Here is a 25,005-nt window from a genome sequence, read left to right as displayed (position 1 = left end):
TTAAAGTGATTTGCAAGAGAAGCAAATGTCATCTGGGGAAAACACGCAGCGAGTTGGTTGGGTCTGGAATGCACTGGCTGGAACTGTGGCAGAGGCAGGTTCAATCGAGGCATTCATAGAGGGCATTAGATGATTATTTGAATAAAAACAATGTACAAGGTATGGGGAAAAGGCAAAAAAAATTGAACTAAGTCACAATTTTCACTTAGAAGGCTAGTGCGATGGGCTGAATGGCCTCTTTCTGCACTGCAACAATTTGGTGATTCTGTGAAGAAAATCATTATTATTCAATGTCAATTCATTCAATAAATGAAACCACAATCACTGAAACCTAGCTTCCACTCTTTTTTTCAAAAATGTACTTTGTTCATAACATTTGTAAAGGTGCAACATTATATGCATTTTAAAAACAGATCAGTTTCTGTCACTAGTTTATGTTGCTCTCTGAGGTGTTTCACTGAAAATTTCAGATTACATTTACAAGGAACAGTTACAATTCATTGCAAACATTCTCAGGTGCATACAGTCCAAAGAGTTTCAGTTGGACAAAGAATGTGTTGTTCTGGTTGGTCTAAACTAGAGTTTTTAGTACTGATTATCATAGATTATCATAGACTTTACAGTGCAGAAGGAGGCCATTCGGCCCATCGAGTCTGCACCGGCTCTTGGAAAGAGCACCCTACCCAAGGTCAACACCGCCACCCTATCCCCATAACCCAGTAACCCCACCCAACACTAAGGGCAATTTTGGACACTAAGGGCAATTTAGCATGGTCAATCCATCTAACCTGCACATCTTTGGACTGTGGGAGGAAACCGGGGCACCCGGAGGAAACCCACGCACACACGGGGAGGATGTGCAGACTCCGCACAAACAGTGACCCAAGCCGGAATCGAACCTGGGATCCTGGAGCTGTGAAGCAATTGTGCTATCCACAAGGCTACCGTGCTGCCTGAAGAGGAGAGAATGCCTCACCTCTACAGTTAGTGTCGCCATGGCTCCTTCTACGTTCCCCATCATTCAGTGCTTCAGATTTGTTACGGCATTTGCCATGTGCACAATTTGATTCTCAATCATTTCATTTGACTGATTAAGGATGTGGAATGCAGTGGATAAAACAATAGGATATTCTGGGTTTTTTCACAATTTTATTCTACTGTCCATGATTCACTTGACAGAAATTGTTTGACGCTGCCTGCTGGGCACACTGATCGATTTACACAGCAACCTAAGCACCCTAACCATTACATATCGAGCCCATGCACAATTTTTAACAACACAATGACTATTATAAATTTTTGCATTAGGTGGTTAATGTACAGCAACATTCCAGCATATTGTTTTCCTGTCAGAAATATGCCAGCAATATACTTTCTTCAAGAAGTGAATGGACATGAGAGAATGGCATGGACGTGTCTGCACCAACAAACGCCTGCTTCGTGAAGCTCGGTTGGATTGAAGCTTGATGCTCAACTCTGACTTACTTCCTTTTTGATTATTTTTCTGAAATTCTGTGGACTTTGTTCTCCGCTAGCAAGTTTTCAGATGGCACTAAGATAAGTGGAGTTGCAGATAGTGAAGGGGATTATCAGAGAATACAGCAGAATATAGATAGATTGGAGAGTTGGGCAGAGAAATGGCAGCTAGAGTTCAATCCGGATAAATGCGAGGTGATGCATTTTGGAAGATCAAATTCAGGTTTGAATTATACAGTAAATGGCAGAACCCTTAGGAGCATTGACACACAGAGGGATCTGGGCATTCAGGTCCATAGTTCCATGAAAGTGGCAATGCAGGTGGATAAGGTGGTCAAGAAGGCATTTGGCATGCTTGCCTTCATCGGCCATGGCATTGAGTACAAGTGTTGGCAGGTTATGTTATAGTTGCAGCATTTGGAATATTGCTTGCAGTTCTGGTCGCCACACTACCAGAAGGAAGTGGATGTTTTGGAGAAAGTGTAATGAAAGTTTACCAGGATGTTGCCTCGTCTGGAGGGTTTTAGCTATGGGGAGAGGTTGAATAAACCCGGATTGTTTTCATTGGAAAGACGGAAGCTGAGGGGAGACCTGATTGAGGTCTATAAAATTACAAGATGTATAGACATAGAATAGTCAGAAGCTTTTTCCCAGGGTGGAAGGCTCAATTACAAGGGGGCACAGGTTCAAGGTGAGAGGGGGAAAGTTTAGGGGAGATATGCGGGGAAAGATTTTCACGCAGAGGGTATTGGGTGCCTAGAACGCGTTGCCAGTGGAGGTGGTGGTAGCAGGCACCATAGCAATGTTTAAGATGTATCCTGATAGACACATGAACGGGCAGGGAAAAGAGGGATACAAATCATTTGGGCAATAATTACTAGGTCTAGATCAGCGCAGGCTTGTTGGGCCGAAGGGCATGTTCCTGTGCTGTAATGTTCTTTGTTCTTTGTACATAAACTTTAGTTGTTGTTTCCAATAGATTTCCTCTTGTGCTATATTACAATTTCTATAATGGATACCTTATTAGAATTACTTGTTAGGAGTAAAAAAAAGCTGCAAAGTGATTTTATATGTTACTTTGGGGACCTCACGTGATTTAATTTTATTTAACATAATGGGTGCTATTTTCCAAAAGAAACTTCAGGCCCAAGTCATGGGTTTGCAAAGAAAACAATCATTCATTCTTAACGTCTAAGAATATCTTTGGTTTATGCAAAAATTAAAATTACCTTAACAAAACAATGTGCATTTCCGAAATGCATCACCTTTTGAAATCAGGGGCGGGATTCTCCAGCCGCACCCACCCGGAGACTGTAAATTCACGCCTGAGGTCATTGGACCTTTACAGGTCCGTGTCCCGCCTGTGGCCAATTTGAGGCAGGCGGAGCGGAGAAACCCGGCCCCAGATCTTAGACTAACCCCATAATTTTGTGTGCTTGGCTCTAATCTGTTGGTAAAATTGGCAGTAAGCAGTCAAGAAGACATCAGATGAGGCACAACTAGAAAACAATATTGCGGCAGCCGTGTGTCTACATTGGTTCCCTGTTAAACAATGCCTCAATGTTAAAATTCTAATCCTTATTTTTAATCACTTTGATCTCCTCCAGCAGTGCAGCTACCAGAGATATCTGCACTTCTCCAATTCTGGACCCTTGAACATTCTTGATTTGATTTGATTTATTATTGTCACATGTATTAGTACACAGTGAAAAGTATTGTTTCTTGCATGCTGTACAATCAATGCATACCATACACAGGGAAGGAAGGAGAGACTGCAGAATATAATGTTACAGTTATAGCAAGGTGTAGAGAAAAGATCAACTTAAAAGAGGCAGGTCCATTCAAAAGTCTGATGGCAGTAGGGAAGAAGCTGTTGGTCCATTCAAAAGTCTGATGGCAGTAGGGAAGAAGCTGTTCTTTAGTCGGTTGGTAGGTGATCTCAAACTTTGGTATCTTTTTCCTGATGGAAGAAGGTGGAAGAGAGTATGTCCGGGGTGCGTGGGGTCCTTAATTATGCTGGCTGCATAATTCCGAGGCAGCGGGAATTGTAGACAGAGTTGATGGATGGGAGGCTGGTTTGCATGATGGATTGGGCTACATTCACAACCTTTTGTAATGTCCTGTGGTCTTGGGCAGACCAAGATCCATACTAAGCTGTGATACAACCAGAAAGAATGCTTTCTATGGTGCACCTGCAGAAGTTGGTGAGAGTCGTAGGTGGCATGCCAAATTTCCTTAGTCTTCTGAGAAAGTAGAGTCGTTGGTGGGCTTTCTTAACTATAGTGTCGACATGGGGGAATCAGGACAGGTTGTTGGTGATCTGGACACCTAAGACTTGAAGCACTCGACCCTTTCTACTTCGTTCCCATTGATGTAGACAGGGGCATGTTGTCCACTACGCTTCCTGAAGTCGATGACAACCTCCTTCGTTTTGTTGACATTGAGGGAGAGATTATTGTCGTCGCACCAGTTCACCAGATTCTCTATCTCATTCCTGTACTCTGTCTTGTCATTGTTTGAAATCTGACCCACTACCGTGGTGTCATCAGCAAATTTGAAAATCAAGTTGGAGGGGAATTTGGCCACACAGTCATAGGTGCACAAGGAGTATAGTAGGGGGCTGAGGACACTGCCTTGTGGGGCACCGGTGTTGAGGACGATCGTGGAGGAAATGTTGTTGCCTATCCTTACTGATTGTGGCCTGTGGGTTAGAAAGTTCAGCATCCAGTCACAGAGGGAGGAGCCGAGGCCAAGGCCATGGAGTTTGGAGATGAGTTTCGTAGGAATGATGGTGTTGAAGGCTGAGCTGTAGTTGAGAAATAGGAGTCTGGCATAGGTGTCTTTGTTATCTAGGTGTTCCAGGGTAGAGTGCAGGGCCATGGAGATGGCATCTGCTGTGGACCTGTTGCAGCGGTAGGCGGACTGTAGTGGATCAAGGCAATCCGGGAAGCTGGAGTTGATTCATTCCATGACTAACCTTTCATAGCACTTCATGATGATGGATGTCAGAGCCACTGGACGATAGTTATTAAGGCACGCTGCTTGTCTTTTGTTTGGTACAGGGATGATAGCTGTCTTCTTGAAGCAGATAGGGACCTCAGATTGTTGTAAAGAGAGGTTGAAGATGTCTGTGAATACCCCCGCCAGCTGATCCGCGCAAGGCCTGAGTGCCCGTCCGGGTACCCCATCCGGCCCAGTGGCTTTCCGAGGGTTGACCTTCGAGAAGGCTGCTCTGACGTTTGCAATGGTGATCTCAGATACAAGATTCCTGATTTTAATTACATGATCATTGTTGCCACACCTTCAGCTTCTGAGGGAAAATCTCTGGAATTGCCTCCCTAACTCTCAACTTTCCTTGCCTCCTTTAAGAAACTGCTTCAAACCTTTAACCAAGCTTTTGGTCATCTGTCTAATGCCATCTGATCAAATTTTGGTGTTAGTGTTTGTAAAGAACCTTGGGATGCTCTAATACATTAAAAATGCTACATTAATTCAAGTCATTGTCATTGTGTCTCATTTCACTCTGAAGTGTCTGGTTTTCCAATTAAGAGACACACTGTGAGGCGGTGGCTTATCAACATTAGTTTCCTACAAATACAGATGATTGAGTGACGCACTTGTTTTCTCTTTGTCTGTAACCTCACATATCCAGGTGTTCAAAATGATCTCCAGCTCGCCTGGATGCATTTTTGTTGCGATGGCGATCTATCTTCATGTGGTCTTTTGCAACATGTCCACTACATAAAAAAATTAGCAGTTGCCTCAGAAGGTTTTTGATGAGCTTCAGACATGCTGGAACTAATTTAGTCTTTTGTCACTGAGCACATCAGGAATGTATCACACCATGGGGTCAACACAAACCTTCCCAAATTTCAATTTGTCCTTTTGTTCATGACTGTGCTGATCAAGTGTTGGAAAGGTGGGACCGAGGAACAGAGTAACAAGAGGAGGCCATTCAGCTCATTGAGCCTGCTCCGCCATTCAATATGATCATGGTTGATTGGAGACTTTAAAGCCTTTTCTCCCCACTATTCCCATAACCCCTTACGTTATTGTCAATCAAAAATCTATCAATCTTTACCTTAAACATACTCGATGACTGAGCTTCCACAGTCCTCAGGGGCAAAGAATTCCAAAGATTCACCATCCCCTGTGTAAATAAATTCCTCCTCATCTCGGTCCGATGTGGCATCCTCCTTATTTTGAAATTGTGCCCCTTAGTTGTAGACTCCCCCAACTGGGGGAAGCATCTTACCTGCATCTACCATGTCTATTTTTTTAAAATATTTTGTATGTTTCAGCAAGATCACCTCTCAATCTTCGAAACTCCAGAGAATATAGGCTCTGTTTACTCAATCCCTCTTCAGAATACTGTGTGTGCTCATAAAGTGTTGAAAAGGTGGGATATATTCATATCTGTAATGATCAAGTGTTGGAACGGTGGGAAAATTAAACTATCTTCTGCAACAGCATCTCCTTTCTGGATTGACCTTAACATCGGATCAAGTCCAGATGACATTATCGGGACACGAGAGTCCACTCCCGGAACCTAACCTAGTCCCCGGCCATGCAGGGAAATGAGCAGAATCATAGAATAACTACAGTGCAGAAGGAGGCCATTCGGCTCATCGAGTCTGCACCAACCCTTCAAGTGAGCATTCCACCCATATCCATCCACCCCACCTCGCCCTATTCCTGCAACCCCATAACCTAACCGGCACATCCCTGGACATGAAGGGGCAATTCATCATGGTCAATCCACTTAGCCCTGTGGGAGGTAACCAGAGCTCCTGGAGGAAACACACACAGACACAGGGAGAACATACAAACTCCACACAGACAGTGATCTAAGGCTGGAATTGAATCCAGGTCCCTGGCGCTGTGAGGCAGCAGTGCTAACCACTGTGCCACCATGCGGCCCAAAAGGAGGGTAAGTGTTTCTTCGAGCCGGAATTGAACAAGCGACCTAAGCATGCCAGCTTTAATCATCTACAGTCCTCTGCTCGACCAGCTGAGCTATCTATGATTCGGATTATCATGAAGGACAATCGATGTTTTCCTCTTCTATATTTGCAGAGCACACTTTGCTTTGGCTGCAATCTGGAAATTATCCTCAAAATGGTACAAAATTATGCTTAGAATTATTTGCACAATCACAGATGTAAAATAATTGGTGAACCAGTGCAATCAGGTAGCTTATTAAAAAATAATTGTTTCTTTTTTTTCCCGTTAAAAATATTCCTTGATGTATTTAAGAATAGTAGCAATTCGATTAATCCAGCTGAAAATTGGTTTATTACCTAAAATAAGCATCTATTTAATAAGACCATTGAGTTTTCTTCCTGTGAGCAATCTGGTTTTGAATCACTGAAAGTGACTTAAAAAAAATAGAGTGAACCATTTTGATAGTTTCATTGTTGTACTCTAGTCCATTTATTTTCTGGTATGAAAAATCTTTTAAAATGTGCCGACTAGCTGACTGAGCGATGAAGATAAAGAGAAAAATTTGAAGAGCCTTCCTGAGCCAACGTGATCAGTAGAATCTCATCATTTCAACCATTTCGACCTGACTCATGGGAACTGGAGTAGAGAATCCATCGCGAGGCAAAGTCATGGAACCGGCTGTGTAAAAGCAGTATAGCAATTCTCCCAATGGCAGGTTAATGGAAGGTCCGTTTTCCCACTATCTGGTGGCATGAATGCCATTTGCATCTCACGAGTGTTCAATAAAACAGCTGCCCACCCGAGATCTCTTCTCATCTTCCAATCTCACATCACACTAGCGGGAAATAACGGCGTCCCCATCAAACCCATTTGGAAATGAATGCCGTGCATTGGGCCGACCTCAGTTCACAAGAGACTTTGAGGTCCCTCAGTCAGAAACAGGGGAATTTATAATGGGAACAAAGAAATGGCCGACCAACTAAATACATACTTTGATCCTATCTTCACAAAAGAGGACACAAATAACGTACCTGAAATGGTGGTGAACATAGGTGGCTGGATTCTCTGTTGTGGAAACTGAGTGCTGATGCCGGGACAGAATTGGTGGTCTTCTCTCGACAGCAAAGTTGGCGCAGCTTGCAGAACAATTCCGGAACTGTTAATGGGCTAGCAATGGCACCACGTGGAACACAATCGATTCCAATAAGGAAAGGTGTCTGATATGCTGGAGTCGGGATTGACACTCGAGAGGCTGACAAGCTGCAGCCGCATAAGCTCTCCACTCCCACGCTCTCATCCCAAGCCAACAAGATGGCAGCACTGAGAGCAACACCCCGGTTTGCGGTCAAGGAGTTGGAGACCCTGCGAGACACCGTGGAGGAGAGGCGAGTACCCTGTATCCCAGGGTGGGAAGGAGCTGCGGGATAACTTGCGAAAAATGCAGCCACTTTGCTTGCTGTTGCCGCTAATCAGAGAAGTCAATGATAATGGCCACCAGACACATGCCCGCACACGACCACTGCAAAATGAGGAGAGAATGTAGCCAGTGTAAAGGTGGATTGCCCTGGATGTACTTTTGTGCTCTCTTTCAGATACATGGGACAGTGACCATTGGCTGCCTGGGAATAGTTGCTCTCACAGATACATGAGCACCTGTTAATGTCATGGGAGATAAAACATTCAAAGAATTTGCAGGATTGCCCTATTCTCTGCAAACCAGAAAAGACAAAAAATTCCTGTAAAACAATGCCAAACAATTGCAAGTTTTGGGACTGCTAAAATACTAGCCTCATTCAAAGACACTGGAATAAATGCTGTGTTCTATACCTTATCCGAGGAATGTAACACACTTATTAGTTTCCAACACAGCAACAGGTCTGCATATGATTGGAATCTTGCACGTAATTCCTCTGCATGCCAACAAGATTCTCGAATTATGTGTCTATCACTGGTATCGGTAAACTGAAACATGTATATGCAAGCTGCAAGTGGATTCTCATGTGCTCCTAGCCGCGCATCAATGGCGATGATTCAACTTCCTGTCAGAAAGCAGACAGAGAAGGATATTCAGCAGCTACTAGGCCTTGACATCATTGAATAAATTGGTGAGGGGGAGGTGTCCACCCCTTTGGGCCTCACAGATTCAAGTCACCAAGAAACTCAAGTGTAAGAATCAATTTAGGATCTGCTTTGAAGTGTGGTCACCAAATCAAGTTGTACAATAAAGGTACTTGACTATTTTTGTTATTGTACAGAAGGTGAATCATGATAAGCACTTTGTTAAACTTGACCTTGATGCAAGCTACATTTTAAATTGAACTTCCAGAAAAATCAAGGTTTCTTACAGTCTTCTCCACTCACATTGGACTCATTCGATACAAGCGGCTCAACCTTGGAGTCAATTCAGCAGCTGAGCTATTTCAGCTCATGATTCAATCTGCATTTCAAGGACTTGAAGGCAGACGAAACATCAATAATGACTTTATCATCTACAGTAACACTGAAAGTGAATTTGTGACATGGCTAAATACATACTTGCAACATTTTAGAGAATGTAGCTTCACTTTTTTCTTCTATAAATTTAGAGTACCCAATTCATTTCTTCCAATTAAGGGGCAATTTTAGTGTGGCCAATCCACCCAGCCTGCACATCTTGGGTTGTGGGGACGAAACCCACGCAAACATGGGGAGAATGTGCAAACTCCACACTGACAGTGATCCAGAGCCGGGATTGAACCTGGGACCTCGGCGCCGTGAGGCAGCGTTGCTAACCACTGCTCAACCGTACTGCCCTTGTAGCTTCACTTTTAACAAAGACAAGTGCTTGTTCAACAAAGGCATAATTGAATTATTTGGTCATGTGTTTAATGGTGAGGGAGTATCACCTGATCCATAGAAAGGTGAAGCCTTTGAAAAAGCGGTGGTTACACAAACATAGAGGAAGTCCAGAGTTTGCTCGGACTCGTTACGTACTGTGATCACTCCATTCATGACTTCACTACTTTATCTGCCCCCTCCCCCCAAAACACACACAATCTGACAAAAGAGACCACCTAGTGGGTGTGGACTAAATCACCAGATCAAACAATGGTTATCAGGAAGTTGCACAGATACCTATTTAGACCTTGAGAAAGTATCCTATCTGGTCATGGTTGCAAGCCCAGGAGGATTTGGTGCTGTTCCTGTGCAGAAAGACAGGGTAGGTGACCCAGCAGAGCCGCAATGGAAAGATAGTGGTGTTGTGTGAATGTCACTGAACAGGTAATCCACAGGCCAATGCTCTGTGGGCATGAGCTCAATTCCCACCATGGCAACTGGTGGAATTTAAATTCAATTAATAAAAAACAGAATTGAAAGCTAGCCTCAGTATTAGTGACCATGAACCTCTCATTGATTGCCATAAAAACCCATCTGGTTCATCAGTGTCCTTTAGGGAAGGAAACCTGGTGGTCTTACCCAGTCTGACCTACATATGACCCCAACCCCACAGCAATATGGTTGAGTCTCGTCTGTCCTCTGAAATGGCACAGCAAGTCCCTCAGTTTAAGGACAATTAAGGATGGGCAACAAATGTTGGCCTTGCCAGTGACGCCCATCCAAATAATTTTTATTATGTTTGTGATGGCAAGCAGATGGGGACTACCGGTAGAGCGATTTTACCCACAGAGAGAGAAGTGTTCTCAATCACATGGGGTGTCTTACACTTTCATCTCTACTTGTATGGAACTGGGTTTGACATAATAACCAATCGTAAGACCATTTAGAAGCATCAACAATCCACATGGCAAACCACCCGCTGGAATAGTGTTGGATACTCAAAGTACAAGAGTATGAGTTCCATGTTGAGTATCAGCCAGGCAAGCTCAATCCAGCAGACTATACCTCATGACATTCATTGCTGTCAGTCAGTCCTACTAGTCATGAGGTAAAGGTTGCAGAAAACATCTTAACCAGTTAAACTTGAATGTGTAAAAGGGAGTCACTTCAGAACAGAGATGAGGAGAAATTTCTTCAGCCAGAGAGTGGTGGGTCTGTGGAATTCATTGCCACAGAGGGCGGTGGAGGTGGGGATGTTGAGTGTCTTTAAGACAGAAGTTGATAAATTCTTGATTTCTCGAGGAATTAAGGGCTATGACGAGAGAGCGGGTAAATGGAGTTGAAATCAGCCATGATTGAATGGTAGAGTGGACTTGATGGGCCGAATGGCCTTACTTCCACTCCTATGTCTTATGGTCTTATGTTACCAAAGTTGCCAAAACTATCTGACATCAAAGTGACAACAAAATAAGATAAGGCATTGCAACAATGTATGATGGGAATGGAATGATGAAACTCGAGAGACATGACCAAGAGAGCGTCCATAAATCAAAATATCATACACTAAAAGGTCTTCCTGAAGGTCGAAATGAGTTTTCAGTTACAGCCACAACTGATTGTGTGTTATGCTGTAACATTGCACAGTCATTGAGAGAATGTGTTGCACCCAGAGGTCACCAAGGAATTGCTAGGACCCTCCTTCAGAAAAAGGTACGGATCCCAGGCATTGATTTCATAATTAACCAGTGTTTGCCATATCAAGCAACCACAACGTCAAAACTTTGTGACCCTTTCACGATGTCCGAATTACCTCCAAGACCGTGGATTGAAATTAGCATTGATTTCACAGATTTGTTCAGCGGTGAACACTTACTTGTTGTTACAGATGGCTGCAGCAAATTTTCAATCGTAGGGCAGAATCTTGTTGCAGTGCCAAGGGTCTTGTCAGCCAGCTGGAGGGCCAGCAAGAGACCTGCTCTGCCTCTCTTTGGCAATGCCTGGCAAATGAATAAGGAGGTGGCAAGGCAACCAGTGGGCCTTCCCCTGCAATCAAAATTCCAAGGGCAGAACTATTGCCCATTGAGAGCTGTCAGCCAATCAGAGGCCGACATCTTTTTTGCTAAGCAGGCCACAGAAGAGGCGGTGGCTATTACAAGAAAAATCACCTGCCTGAGTTTGAAGATCACTAAGTGGCCCAGGCCACAGATAGGTAATGTGTGTGTGTGGGGGGGGAGGGGGGGGTGCGGTTTGGTGGGCGAGCATTCACAGGGTGGGAGGGCAGGGGTGTGGCTCTCAGTGGGACCCACCTTCCAAATGTCAATTCCCTCCATTATGCCTTTGATCGAAGGAACATCACCATCCCCAGAGATGAAAGGTGTCTGCATATTTTAGCCTGTTGTGTGCGCCGCATGTCATCAAGCCAGCCCACTACTGGTTTAACACCAATGGCGGTCAGATGAAGCCCTTAAGTGGTTTTTAATTGGTCACTTAATGGCCTCAATAATCAGTGCGGTGGGAAGAATGACCATTGGCCTTTCCGCACAGAACTTAATTCTGGAGGCGACTGGAAGGTGGTGGTTTCAGATACGCCACTTCCTGCCTAATTGCATGTACTTCCTGATCCAAGCTTGCCACCAGAGGGAGCACAATGTTCCGCCCATAGAAATAGTTACATCTACTTCAGTGAAAAAGGTCATCCCAAAACTTGGCCAGATGTTTGTTTTGTCTGGATACCCTCAAATGGTGAGAAGTGAAAACGACCCCCCTTTCAACATTGATTATTTCCGTACATTTGTCAACTACCTGCTCACTGTCGAAAAATAATACTGCATTACCCAAGAGTTTATTTAGAAGTCAATAGATTTATATCTACCTTGAAAAAGTGATCCATACAGCTACAGTTGAGAGCAAGTCATTGAAGCAAGAGTCACATCACTTCCTTTGCAATTCCTGGGCAATTCCTGACCCGACTACTGGAAAGCCTCCAAATCCTCGCACCTTTGCACATCCTAGGCGCACACATCCTCCTAAGATAGCTAATTGTCGATATGGGGCGGCATGCTGGCACAGTGGTTAGCACTGCTGCATCACAGTGCCAGGGAGCCAGGTTCAATTCCGGCCTCGGGTGACTGTCTGTGTGGAGTTCGCACTTTCTCCCCGTGTCTGCATGGTTTTCCTCTGGGTTCCTCTGTGGTTTCCTCCCACAGTCCAAAGATGTGCAAGTTAAGTGGATTGGCCACGCTAAATTTCCCCTTAGTGTCCAAAGGTTAGGTGGGGTTACTGGGTTACGTGGAGAGGGTGGAGACATGTGCTTAGGTAGAGTGCCCTTTCAAGGGCCGGTGCAGACTCGATGGGCCAAATAGCCTCCTTCTGCACTGTAAATTCTATGCATATAACAGCAATTGAGAACAGAAGGATTGAATGAGAGTAAATGCAGAGCAAATCACGAAATTGAAAACCACACCACTAAAGTTAGGAGAAAAACTGCTTGTGAAAAGTGACGGTCATATTAGAAAGAAAACAAATCATAACGATGTCCAGCCATTTGTTGTGACCAACACAGAAAGATCAATGATCACTGCTATGCACAGTTCGCAAATCATCACACGGAATGCTTCATTCTTCAAAGTACTGAAAACATAATTCACAAGCACTGAATCCGATTCCCGCACCATCACCCGAAATGAAGCAAAGGAGGTAAATGAGATGATTCTTGATGTCAGATGATATGCTACTCTGAGAGAAATAATCCACTGTGTTTAAGTGACTATGTTACAAAGTAAACTATTTTCAGTTGCTGAACAAGTCTTTCATCTCATTGTGTATGAGGGAGTGCACTGTCATAGTGTTACATATGTGTACAGTGTTACTGGTGAAGTTGAATATTCATGTTATGTTTAAGCTTATTTTTATACTTTGGAAACACACCATTGAAACATGCAATGCCTCTCATTATTAGGAAGGGGATAAATGGGGTGCATTGAAAATTGCTTTGTGCATTTTGACTACTATAGGTGACCAGGTACCAGCAGGGTCAATCTAGAAGCAGAATAAAGGCATCCATATTTTAACAACATGTGCAACAGTTCTGCTTCTTACTGAATATTATCGTTTCTTGCCAAGAACATCACACCCACCAAATATTTGAAATGCTAATCCTGACCCAGCTCTAGTCTGTATTGGATTGTGTGTTTAAGCTTGATTACAGAATCACTCCGTTGATACCTATTGTGCACTGGTTTGTCCCATCAGGAGTGATATTAGATGTTACAGATAGCATTGCAATTTGGATATTACATGGATAATATGAGGTCAATGGATGGCAGGGATGTGCCATGCAACTTAATAACATGACAGAAACATGACAGATGGAGAGATGGGATTAAAATATATAACTCCTTCTGAAGGGATAACGTTGTTCATTCTGCCCAGGCAATTAAGAAAGACAAGTCTTTATTCAGCTTTTGAAGGTTTTTCCCTTCCTTTCCTGAAATGCGATCTCTACAGCTGGTGGGAACACTGCCACAATTCATCGGAGGTCAATGTCAAGACAAATGACTGGGTACAAAGTCTGTTTTCCCTCCGACTTGATTCTGAGTTTCTGCTGAAGCAGAACATACCAGCTGGCATGTCTGCATTATTATGGCTGTTTTAATACCATGCTTTATTCTATATTTATGCAGTTGATGGGAAGCATATTTTTACTGAAGCATTAGGTGAGTCATGACCAGATCATTCACAGTAGTTGGACTTCTAACAGGCATTAAATTTGAAGTCAACGACTACAGAATAATGGATACATGTGAAAGACTATAACTTAAAATTGCATTGTAAAACTCCCACTGAGTTTGGCTGTTATGGAAACAGCTAATTATCTGCCATAGGCAGTCAGGTTAGATGCCAGAAAACAGCTATTTTCTCCGAGATGGTTGTTACCCGTCTGAAATTGGGTAACAGTGGATGAGTACATCATAATCCTTTGACAAATTTCTGAGAAAGCAGTTTATTGAGGTGCATTGATAGTGGGTGAACTGGATCACCAATTTGTGGATAAGGGAAGCCTAATGAATTGAAAACTTTCAAAACAGAGCTTTTTTTGTTGGACAATGCTTTTAAGAGTTACAGGACCAAGATGGTGGGTGGATGAGTGAAGGATCATCCATGATCTACTTGAAAGGTAGAAAAAGCTCACGGGGCTGAATGGCCTCCTCATGTTCCCCTGCATGACAGGTCCTTCTGATGACCTTCTGTGCAGTAACCATTCTATGATCCTATGTTTCTGCATTCTCCAGAAGCTCATTTGATTGTCCAAGAAGAAACAAAAAAGAACTTTCAGAAAGAATAATGGTCAAACTAGTTTTTATGTCTCCTCAGAAATTAACATTATCAGTCGTTGCAGCCATAATGAAAAATGTTACACCAACTAATGCAATCGGACATTTTTTCCCCCTTCATTCTTTTTTATGTGTTTGTATGATTCAAGTCTTTGATGAAAATAACGGGAGATGTGATGCAGCTATTTTTTTTTCTTAACCTTCAATTGTGTTTCTGAGACTAAAGAACTCTATTTAAAAAGTTGAAGCTCAAGTGAGGCTGGATATTTATATGAATGTTGTTCCTTAGAGTGATGTGCATGTGGACGTTTGTGTGGAGTGGATCTCCATCAGTCTGTGAGCAAATTCACAGAGCTCATTTAAAAAGTCCGATGGCTGCCAGGCAAAAAGTGTCATGCGAGGTTCTAGGGATAGATTGAGGCCAAAATGATTGAATAGTTTACATAACATTTTGTCGTAAATTATTCACCACATGGCAAGATTATCTGGAGTGTGTTCATAGTGTTAACTTTTTGGAAGCTTTATTTGGGTGAAAATATACTTTTGAGAATTTTAAGATTGGGTTATAGAATTATAGAAGGGTTACGCTGCAGAAGGAGGTCGTTTGGCCTGTATTGACTGTGCTAGCCCTTTAAAAGTGCACTCAGCTAGTCCCACTGCCCTGCCTTTTCTTTGTAGCTCTGCAAATTCTGACAAAAATACTTTTCACTGTACCTCGGTACACGTGACAATAAACAAATCCAATCCAATCCAATCCAAAATTCTTTTCCTTCAGACAATTTTCCAGTTCCTTTTTGAAAAATGAATCTGCGTCCATCACACTCTCCCAGGCTGTATTTAGATCCTGCATAAATAAACTTCTCCCCCAGCCACCTTCGCTTGGTGAAGACTTGGACAATATGGCCGTACAATGGGTGGATGGCTTCAGAAGGGTTTAATGTCTCTTTTAATTCCATGATCGCTTACTTATGTCTTCCGAATGACGAATTGAAAGAGATACAGCCAGAAGTGACTGATAAAGATTTGGTTATTGTTTGAATCTGCCCTCTGTATGCTTGCTTATCCACCCTGACCCCATCCTCGTTGACCCACATAGGCTCCCAACTCCACAGTACTGCAAGTTTAAACTTCTCATCCCCCCAAATAAAACCTTGTTGCCGGGCGCCACCTCATTTGTGTCACCTGTGCCAAAAGTATAACCTTCTCTCCAATTCACATTTCCAGTCGCCTTGAGCCTCACTTCCTCTCATGTTGGCAGCCATTCCATCCGATGACTCGGCCCCGAACTCTGGAACTCCTTCCCTAAATCCATCTCCCTACTTACCTCCTTTTCTTTCTTGAAGGAATGGCTGAAGGCCCACCTTTTTTGACTACAAATCTCTCCTTCTTTAACTCTTTGCCCATTCGTTCTTTAATGCGCCCTCTAAAACAAATGAGATATTTGTTCACCTTAAAGTTGCTTTGTCAGTCAAATTTGCTGTTGATTGCATTGCTGAGTTGATCATTTCTATTTGGGCTTCTCCCAGACCAACAAGTTAATGCTGGGTGGTTGTGACATTTTTACGTTCTACTTCTCTGTCGTGGCATCACAATTATAGCAGCTCAGGAGGGTCAGTGCAGAATGGCCTCCTCTGCTCTGTAGAATTCTATGGATGAGGGTCTGACCGAAAGGGCCATCAGACGCTTTGTTTAGGTTGAAGAAAAGGTCCAGTGGTTGATCTTAGTTTTTAAAAAAGTGGTTCGTTAAGCAAATGTGATTGAAATGCTTTGAATGAAAACATATCAAACGTTGGAATACAGTCCCCACTCACCACTGGAACATGCCAACATGTGAAAGTGATGGGGAGGAAAAGACCAATTTATCAATTGGGCCTGACCCACAGCTCAACGGCCAGACTGCCACAGATCAACAGGAATATCAAGAGAATATGCTGGATGAATGCAGAAGCTCTGGCAGCATCGGTGAAGATGAATCAGAGTTAACGTCCTGGGCCCATATGACACTTCTTCAGAGCTTTGAGGAAGAGTCATATGGACTCAAAACGTTAATTCTGTTTCCCTCTCCACAGATTCTGTCAGAGCTGCTCTTTTATCCAGCATTTCCTGTTTTTAATTCAGATTTCCAGTATCCGCAATATTTTGCTTATTTACACATCGACAGGATCTCAGACCCAACCTTATTCCCATCCTGGAAGAGGCAAAGGACAAGGAAAAATCTGCCAGGGCCAAGGAATGGGAAGGCAGCTTCTCTGACCCTTGTTCACACTATCACAACACACAGAAGTACAGTGAAAAGTATTTTTCTGCGGCCAGACTTCCACCACCAGCTGGGATGCTAGAGCAGACAGTGATCATTCTGCTCGGGTACCAATGTTTCTGGTATATTACTGCAGTCTCAATAAAATGTTGAGTGATCTTTATAGATGAATTTCATGCTCTTTTGTTATGTTATTGTGGAGTAATGACATGGATTAGATCAAGGGAAATCTCAAACGTAGCATATATTATGAACCAAGGTTTTTGTGCATGAATTGTAGGTTCATGATCCAACACATAAAATGATTTAAAGGTGCTTTCCTCTTTAAATCCAGTCATTAGTGGCTAAATTCACGAATATACACCGGTATTCTCCCTTCCGGGGACTAAGTCCCAACGCCGGGGGGAAAACTGGCGCCAACGTCTCCGGCGTCAATGGGCCCCCAAGGAGAGGAATTCTCACCTGTCTCGGGGACTAGGTGGATGCCGGAGGGGCTGGCGCCGCTCCAGCCGGCACCGAAGAGACTGGGCGAGTTCACGCATGCGCGGAAACGCCGGCGTGATTCCGCGCATGCGCAAACCCGCTGTCGTATTTTGGCGCATGCGCAGGGGGTTCTCTTCTCCGCACCAGCCATGGCGGAGCCCTCCAGGGGCCGGCGGGGAAGGAAGAAGTGCCCCCACATAAAAGGCTCGCCTGCAGATCAGTGGGCCCCGATCGCGGGCCAGGCCACTGTGGGCCCCCCCCCGGGGTCGGATCCCCCCGCGCACCCTCGAGGACCGCCCACGCTGACTTACCTGCCAGTTCCCGCCGTGTGGGACCATGCGTAACCCACGACGGCGGGACTGGCCAAAAACGGACAGCCGCTCAGCCCATCGGGGCCCAGAGAATCGCTGGAGGGGCCACTGCCAACGGTCCCCGACCGGCGTGGTGTGAGTCCCGACCCTGCCCGAAAAACAGCGCCGGAGAATACGGCAGCCGGCATCGGGACAGGATTCGCGCTGCCCCCCCCCCCGGGGATTCTCCGACCTGGCAGGGGGTCGTAGAGTCCCGCCCATAATTTGGGACTAGCTACTGCACTGACCAATACTGGTCCAGCCAATTCCTTAAATGTGACAGAGGAAAATCATGTTCCCTCTGCCGGCACAGCTCCACTTGCCCAAAATAAGTGGAAATACTTTCCTATCCACCTCCTGATGTTTAATTACTGATCAGTAGCAGGTCAGGACTGACCAATAGTATGTTGCACACGTCCCTGTGTTTGGTGCAGGCCCTGTTTGCTCGCCAAGAGCATTCCTGGTTCATTGGCCCTGATTTTATTGCAGTGTGAGCTTCTTCTGCCATAGGGGTGAGCAACAAGCCTGCGCAGTGAGGCCGAGGGTGATTTTAATGCCAAGGCCTCAGTTCCATATGCTGCCGTAATCACAATGTGAATCCTGCAGAAATCACTGCCTGGCCAGCGGGAAGAAAAAAGAAAAATTGGGCAGCAGAAATGATCTCCAGGAGTGAGGTAAATTAGGCTGGGGTGGATGGAAGAGGTGACAAAGGTTGCAGAGGGAGAAAGTGGGGGGGGAAGCCAGGGGCAGGGAGGCCAAATATTTCCTGCTGGGTTCCGGGAGAGCTCTGCTGCTCAACCTGACCACCATGGAAAAATAAAGAATTAGCGGCCAGTGTCTTTTCGGGCCCTGAATCCAACCCAATTGACATATTTCATGAGGAGCCTGCCTTTTTGCTGTACAATCTTGCCACCTGAAAACAGGATGGGAAAGGGACGTTTCCACAGTGAATACTTTATGCAATCGAGTCACTGCTTTATTTGGAAGAGCTTACCCCGATTTGAATTTATCTCATTCCCAAATAGTTCTCCTTTCAAGTACCTGAATGTGCACTGGCTTTAAGGACGTTGTTAGCACCTTCGTAAAAGAAAAGATCAGCACTTGAAACAGCACAGCTCACAAGGCTATGGACCAAGTGCTGGCAGATGGCCCAGAAAGAAAAAACAGTTCAGACCAGCATTCTTCTTTCCCCTATTTGTTTTTCCCATCGGGGGGCTGGGGGGTGGAATGAGAATAGATAAATGCTTGATGGCTGCGCAGACACGATAGGCTGAAGGACCTCTTTTTGTGCTGTAAAACACAATGCGTCAGGAGGTCTTGCGACTCTGTCTCAGGTTCGAGTCCCACTCTGGGCCTTATTGGTGATGGGAGGAGCGTACATGACATGGCCAACTGGGATGATAATCAATCTGCTCATCCTTCCAGTACGTCCATAGCAGGCGGTAAGAGTGGGACAGTTTCCTGGTCAGCCATTATTGATGACACACCTTTGCCAGTGCGTCAATATGCAGCAGAGCTTACTCATGTAAAGTTTTGAGGAGGACTCCCTGCTACAATGAGGAAACACAGCTATGGAAGGAGAAAAGCACAGAATAAATTTCTGTCTGTGCAATCAAAAGAAGAAATTTGATCTCACTGTGATTTCATATGCTACAATTAACCACAGAAGGAGCAGGAAAGTGAGTAAAGCCACTTCATCTTCATTAGCCTGAATATCTTTACAAATTAGAAATAAAGGACCAGGCTGATACTCACAGGAAAAGAAACAGCTTTGGTATCCAATCCTCACGGCGCCGATGTCTCAGGTTCGATTCCGGTTCTGGGTCACTGTCCTTATGGATTTTGCATATTCTGCCCGTGTTTGCGTGGGTTTCATCCCCACAACCCAAAGATGTGCAGGGTAGGTGGATTGGCCAGGCTAAATTGCCCCTTAATTGGAAAGGAAGAATTGGGTATTCTAAATTTATTTTTAAAAATTAAAAAAGCGTTGGTATCCAATATTGGATTGAGCTGCGTCAAAAGCCCTTCAACCCTCCTTTCATAAATACAGCTGAAAAGATCACCATACTCAGAAGGCACTCTGTTGGAAAAGGTCACCACATCTCCAGACAAAGGCTGCACGCTGGTAGAACTCAGCAATATCCTGTAAATGCATATCTATAATGAAGCCAGACTCATCTCTGAACGTTACTGTCTGTCTCCAGGCAACAGAACTGTCTGTGTTACCTTGTGATAGCATGTATCCTTTGATACCAATATGCTGGCTGGCTTAAAAACATGAAGAGCAAGAGTAGCCCTTCGGGGCTGTTGCATAGATTCACATACAGTACAGAAACAGGCCATTTGGATAACTGGTCTATATTCCAATCAAGCCAGCTTTCACTCCTCCTTTAACCCCAGCAGTATATCCTTCTGTTCATTTGTTTGTCATGTGCTCAGCCAGCTCCCCTTTAAAAACATCAATGCTAGTCACCTCAACTACTCCTCGAGGTAGAAGTTCAGTTAGATCACGGCTGTTTAGTACCTCGCTTTTTCCTGCTTTTGCTTCATATTCAATGGTAGCTCTTCCCAACAAAAGAACTATTGAACTTACGCATGAAGGTTTTTCCGAGCTGGAGCCTCTCAGTGCTGCCTGAATTGAATTCTTCCTCTGCTGCAAGTAGGGTTAATCCAGCCGCAAAGAGTTCTCAAATGACTAACTAACCAAATGATCAACAATCGTTTCTTCCTCTTTTCTAGATTCACTCAGACTCGGACAAAGGAGATGGCTCCATAAAATACACCATCTCGGGGGAGGGTGCTGGCACAGTTTTCATTATTGACCAGATTACTGGGGATATCCATGCCACAGAGCGATTGGATCGTGAAGAGAAAACCTATTACACACTTCGTGCTCAGGCACGGGACCGACTGACCGATAGGCCTCTGGAACCTGAATCAGAATTTATTATCAAAGTCCAGGATATTAATGACAGCGAGCCCAAGTTTCTCGATGGACCATATGTTGGCAGCGTGCCTGAGCTGTCACCAGTAGGTAAGGAGATATAAGCTGTTTTGCATGTGTCATCTCTTGCATTGATTACATTTGAAGTTGAACCGCAATTACCACTGGCGTTCACAAAGACCCCCAAACGCGGAAGCATAAGCCATTCATTTTTGCTACGCAATTGGAACTTAATAATCTGATTTTGGTCATGAGTGTGCCTTTGCACAGTGTGACATTTTGGATATTCACTTGCATGGACCATCATTTCAGAAGTCTAGTTGTTGGTTTTAGATAAAAGGAAAACTATTTGCGAAACCTTTAAAGAAGGCTCAGGTCAACCACCTCAATGAAAAGTTTATTTGGAGCAAAGTATTTTCACAACTGAACAAGCTGAAAGAATAATTGGTTTTCAGTGAAGTTTATGTTTACACTGAGAGTGCAGTACAAAATGGCTGACTTTCGGTTTGACTGATATTATGGCTGAAATACATGCACATATTTTCTTTCAGTTATTTTGAACTTCAACAACTTATAAAGTTGACTGTATTTCAGAAAACAACAAGTTATTGGGCATACACTGTCTGTTGCTAGGTCCTGCATTATATTGAAATGCTAAAACAGAAAATTGAGATCCAACGGGTTGGATTTTCAATTGGCAGAAGGGTCAGGAATGGGTGCGGGTATGATTTAAAAATCCCATTAGCGGAGGACATCTTTGGACCCTGTCGATTCCGGGACATGCCCTGATTTTCAAAGGGAAAATGGGAGGGGGGGAACAGGGAACCAGCTCGCCTCCACATAATGGCCTGTTAAATTCCTTGAGGAGCTGGTAAACTGGTCAAGGGAAGTGAGAAGGGAATTTTCAATGGAACCCTAACAGTCTGACACATAGAACCATAGAATTCCTACAGTGCAGAAGGAGGCCATTCAGACCACCTGAAAGAATACCCTACCCAGGCCCACTCCCTCACCCCATCCATGTAACCCCATAACCCACCTAACCTGCACATCATTGGACACTAAGGGGCAATTTTAGCATGGCCAATCCACCTATCCTGTACATCTTTGGACTGTGGGAGGAAACCAAAGCACCCGGAGAAAACTAGACATGGAGAGAAAGTGCAAACTCCACACAGGCAGTCACCCAAGGCTGGAATTGAACCTTGGTCCCTGGCGCTGTGAAGCAGCAATGCTAACCACTGTGCCACTGGTGCTGGTTTCGATAGGACAAAGTGAAAATTTCTTTAAATGAGATGAAAAATGTTGGGCCATGGGGCATCTTGTACGAGATTGAGTACACTTCGTCTCAATTGGCTGGATGGCCATTTGTTGAATGTTTATCTTGTTGGGTCCCCTGATATTATGCCTGTTCTCTTTGGTAAGGCAGCAGCAGGCCCCAGCATGGCTCCCATTTGCCTTTGCCACATACTCTCTGCAGGCAGCGCCTGCATTCTGGAGACATCAGTGCCATCATTCACCTCCTGTGCAATTAGGGAATTTACATTTTAAAAAGGCATAAGGTGAAATTACCCAGGGTTGGGATTCTGACTTTGAATTGAATATCCAGCCTGTTATGTTGCCAGGCACCAATGTTCATCCTCTTAAAGGCAATATTCAACCGCTTTAAACAATGTTCATCCTCGTAAAGGTAAGGTTCATCCTCTTAAAAACTGCAACCTCGCTGTTTCATTCCATTTTGTTTTATTCCCCTCAACCAAGAAGCTGGGATCAGATGAGCTTCTGACTACAGCTTGGCTATCATTATGAATAAAATTAAGACACATCTTTTCCCATTTGTCAATTAATGCCATCTCAATTATGTTGACACATAATTGTTGACAGGTCAACAAGAGGCGAGGCCACGTTGGATTTGGTTTTGGGTAATGAACCAGGCCAGGTGTTGGATTTGGAGGTAGGAGAGCACTTTGGGGACAGTGACCACAATTCAGTGACGTTTATGTTAATGATGGAAAGGGATAAGTATACATCGCAGGGCAAGAGTTATAGCTGGGGGAAGGGCAATTATGATGCCATTAGACGTGACTTGGGGGGGATAAGGTGGAGAAGTAGGCTGCAAGTGTTTGGCACACTGGATAAGTGGAGCTTGTTCAAGGATCAGCTACTGCGTGTTCTTGATAAGTATGTACCGGTCAGGCAGGGAGGAAGGCGTCGAGAGAGGGAACCGTGGTTTACCAAAGAAGTGGAATCTCTTGTTAAGAGGAAGAAGGAGGCCTATGTGAAGATGAGGTGTGAAGTTTCAGTTGGGGCGATGGATAGTTACAAGGTAGCGAGGAAGGATCTAAAGAGAGAGCTAAGACGAGCAAGGAGGGGACATGAGAAGTATTTGGCAGGTAGGATCAAGGAAAACCCAAAAGCTTTCTATAGGTATGTCAGGGGTAAGCGAATGACTAGGGAAAGAGTAGGACCAGTCAAGGACAGGGATGGGAAGTTGTGTGTGGAGTCTGAAGAGATAGGCGAGATACTAAATGAATATTTTTCGTCAGTATTCACTCAGGAAAAAGATAATGTTGTGGAGGAGAATGCTGAGACCCAGGCTAATAGAATAGATAGCATTGAGGTACGTAGGGAAGAGGTGTTGGCAATTCTGGACAGGCTGAAAATAGATAAGTCCCCGGGTCCTGATGGGATTTATCTTAAGATTCTCTGGGAGGCCAGGGAAGAGATTGCTGGACCTTTGGCTTTGATTTTTATGTCATCATTGGTTACAGGAATAGTGCCAGAGGACTGGAGGGTAGCAAATGTGGTTCCTTTGTTCAAAAAGGGGAGCAGAGACAACCCCGGCAACTATAGACCGGTGAGCCTCACGTCTGTAGTGGGTAAAGTCTTGGAGGGGATTATAAGAGACAAGATTTATAATCATCTGGATAGGAATTATATGATCAGGGATAGTCAGCATGGCTTTGTGAAGGGTAGGTCATGCCTCACAAACCTTATCGAGTTCTTTGAGAAGGTGACTGAACAGGTAGACGAGGGTAGAGCAGTTGATGTGGTGTATATGGATTTCAGCAAAGCGTTTGATAAGGTTCCCCACGGTAGGCTATTGCAGAAAATACGGAGGCTGGGGATTGAGGGTGATTTAGAGATGAGGATCAGAAATTGGCTAGCTGAAAGAAGACAGAGGGTGGTGGTTGATGGGAAATGTTCAGAATGGAGTTCAGTTACAAGTGGAGTACCACAAGGATCTGTTCTGGGGCCGTTGCTGTTTGTCATTTTTATCAATGACCTAGAGGAAGGCGCAGAAGAGTGGGTGAGTAAATTTGCAGACGATACTAAAGTCGGTGGTGTTGTCGATAGTGTGGAAGGATGTAGCAGGTTACAGAGGGATATAGATAAGCTGCAGAGCTGGGCTGAGAGGTGGCAAATGGAGTTTAATGTAGAGATGTGTGAGGTGATTCACTTTGGAAGGAATAACAGGAATGCGGAATATTTGGCTAATGGTAAAATTCTTGGAAGTGTGGATGAGCAGAGGGATCTAGGTGTCCATGTACATAGATCCCTGAAAGTTGCCACCCAGGTTGATAGGGTTGTGAAGAAGGCCTATGGAGTGTTGGCCTTTATTGGTAGAGGGATTGAGTTCCGGAGTCAGGAGGTCATGTTGCAGCTGTACAGAACTCTGGTACGGCCGCATTTGGAGTATTGCGCACAGTTCTGGTCACCGCATTATAGGAAGGACGTGGAGGCTTTGGAGCGGGTGCAGAGGAGATTTACCAGGATGTTGCCTGGTATGGAGGGAAAATCTTATGAGGAAAGGCTGATGAACTTGAGGTTGTTTTCGTTGGAGAGAAGAAGGTTAAGAGGAGACTTAATAGAGGCATACAAAATGATCAGGGGGTTAGATAGGGTGGACAGTGAGAGCCTTCTCCCACGGATGGAAATGGCTGGCACGAGGGGACATAGCTTTAAACTGAGGGGTAATAGATATAGGACAGAGGTCAGAGGTAGGTTCTTTACGCAAAGAGTAGTGAGGCCGTGGAATGCCCTACTTGCTACAGTAGTGAACTCGCCAACATTGAGGGCATTTAAAAGTTTATTGGATAAACATATGGATGATAATGGCATAGTGTAGGTTAGATGGCTTTTGTTTCGGTGCAACATCGTGGGCCGAAGGGCCTGTACTGTGCTGTATTGTTCTATGTTCTATGTTCTAATTATAAAATTTAAATCTGACATTGATATCCAAACGGGTTCAGGCACATGGGGCAAAGAGAGGTTGTGACCCCAGGCTGGAGAATTGAGAACATGGAGGCACAATCTCAGGATAAGGTGCTGATCATTTAGGACTGAGATTAGGGAAAATCTCTTCAGTCAGTCTTTGGAATTCTCTATCTCAGAGAATTG

The 25,005-nt window shown here is 44.4% G+C and overlaps 1 protein-coding gene across 1 annotated transcript in view; it reads left to right on the top strand.

Annotated features, from left to right (window-relative positions):
- The window catches only part of LOC140428295 (cadherin-22-like), a 1,238,550-nt gene that overhangs the window by 297,137 nt on the left and 916,408 nt on the right, over positions 1 to 25,005 (top strand). Inside the window, exon 3 of the mRNA XM_072514610.1 lies at positions 20,400 to 20,694. Within this exon, the coding sequence (XP_072370711.1) occupies positions 20,400 to 20,694 (295 nt within the window). The remainder of the gene's footprint in view (positions 1 to 20,399; positions 20,695 to 25,005) is intronic.

The sequence above is a fragment of the Scyliorhinus torazame genome, chromosome 8, assembly GCF_047496885.1.
Source record: "Scyliorhinus torazame isolate Kashiwa2021f chromosome 8, sScyTor2.1, whole genome shotgun sequence".
In the NCBI taxonomy this organism is placed as follows: domain Eukaryota; kingdom Metazoa; phylum Chordata; class Chondrichthyes; order Carcharhiniformes; family Scyliorhinidae; genus Scyliorhinus; species Scyliorhinus torazame.
Note: the sequence above shows the minus strand (reverse complement) of the source record. Positions and strands in the feature narration are given on the sequence as shown.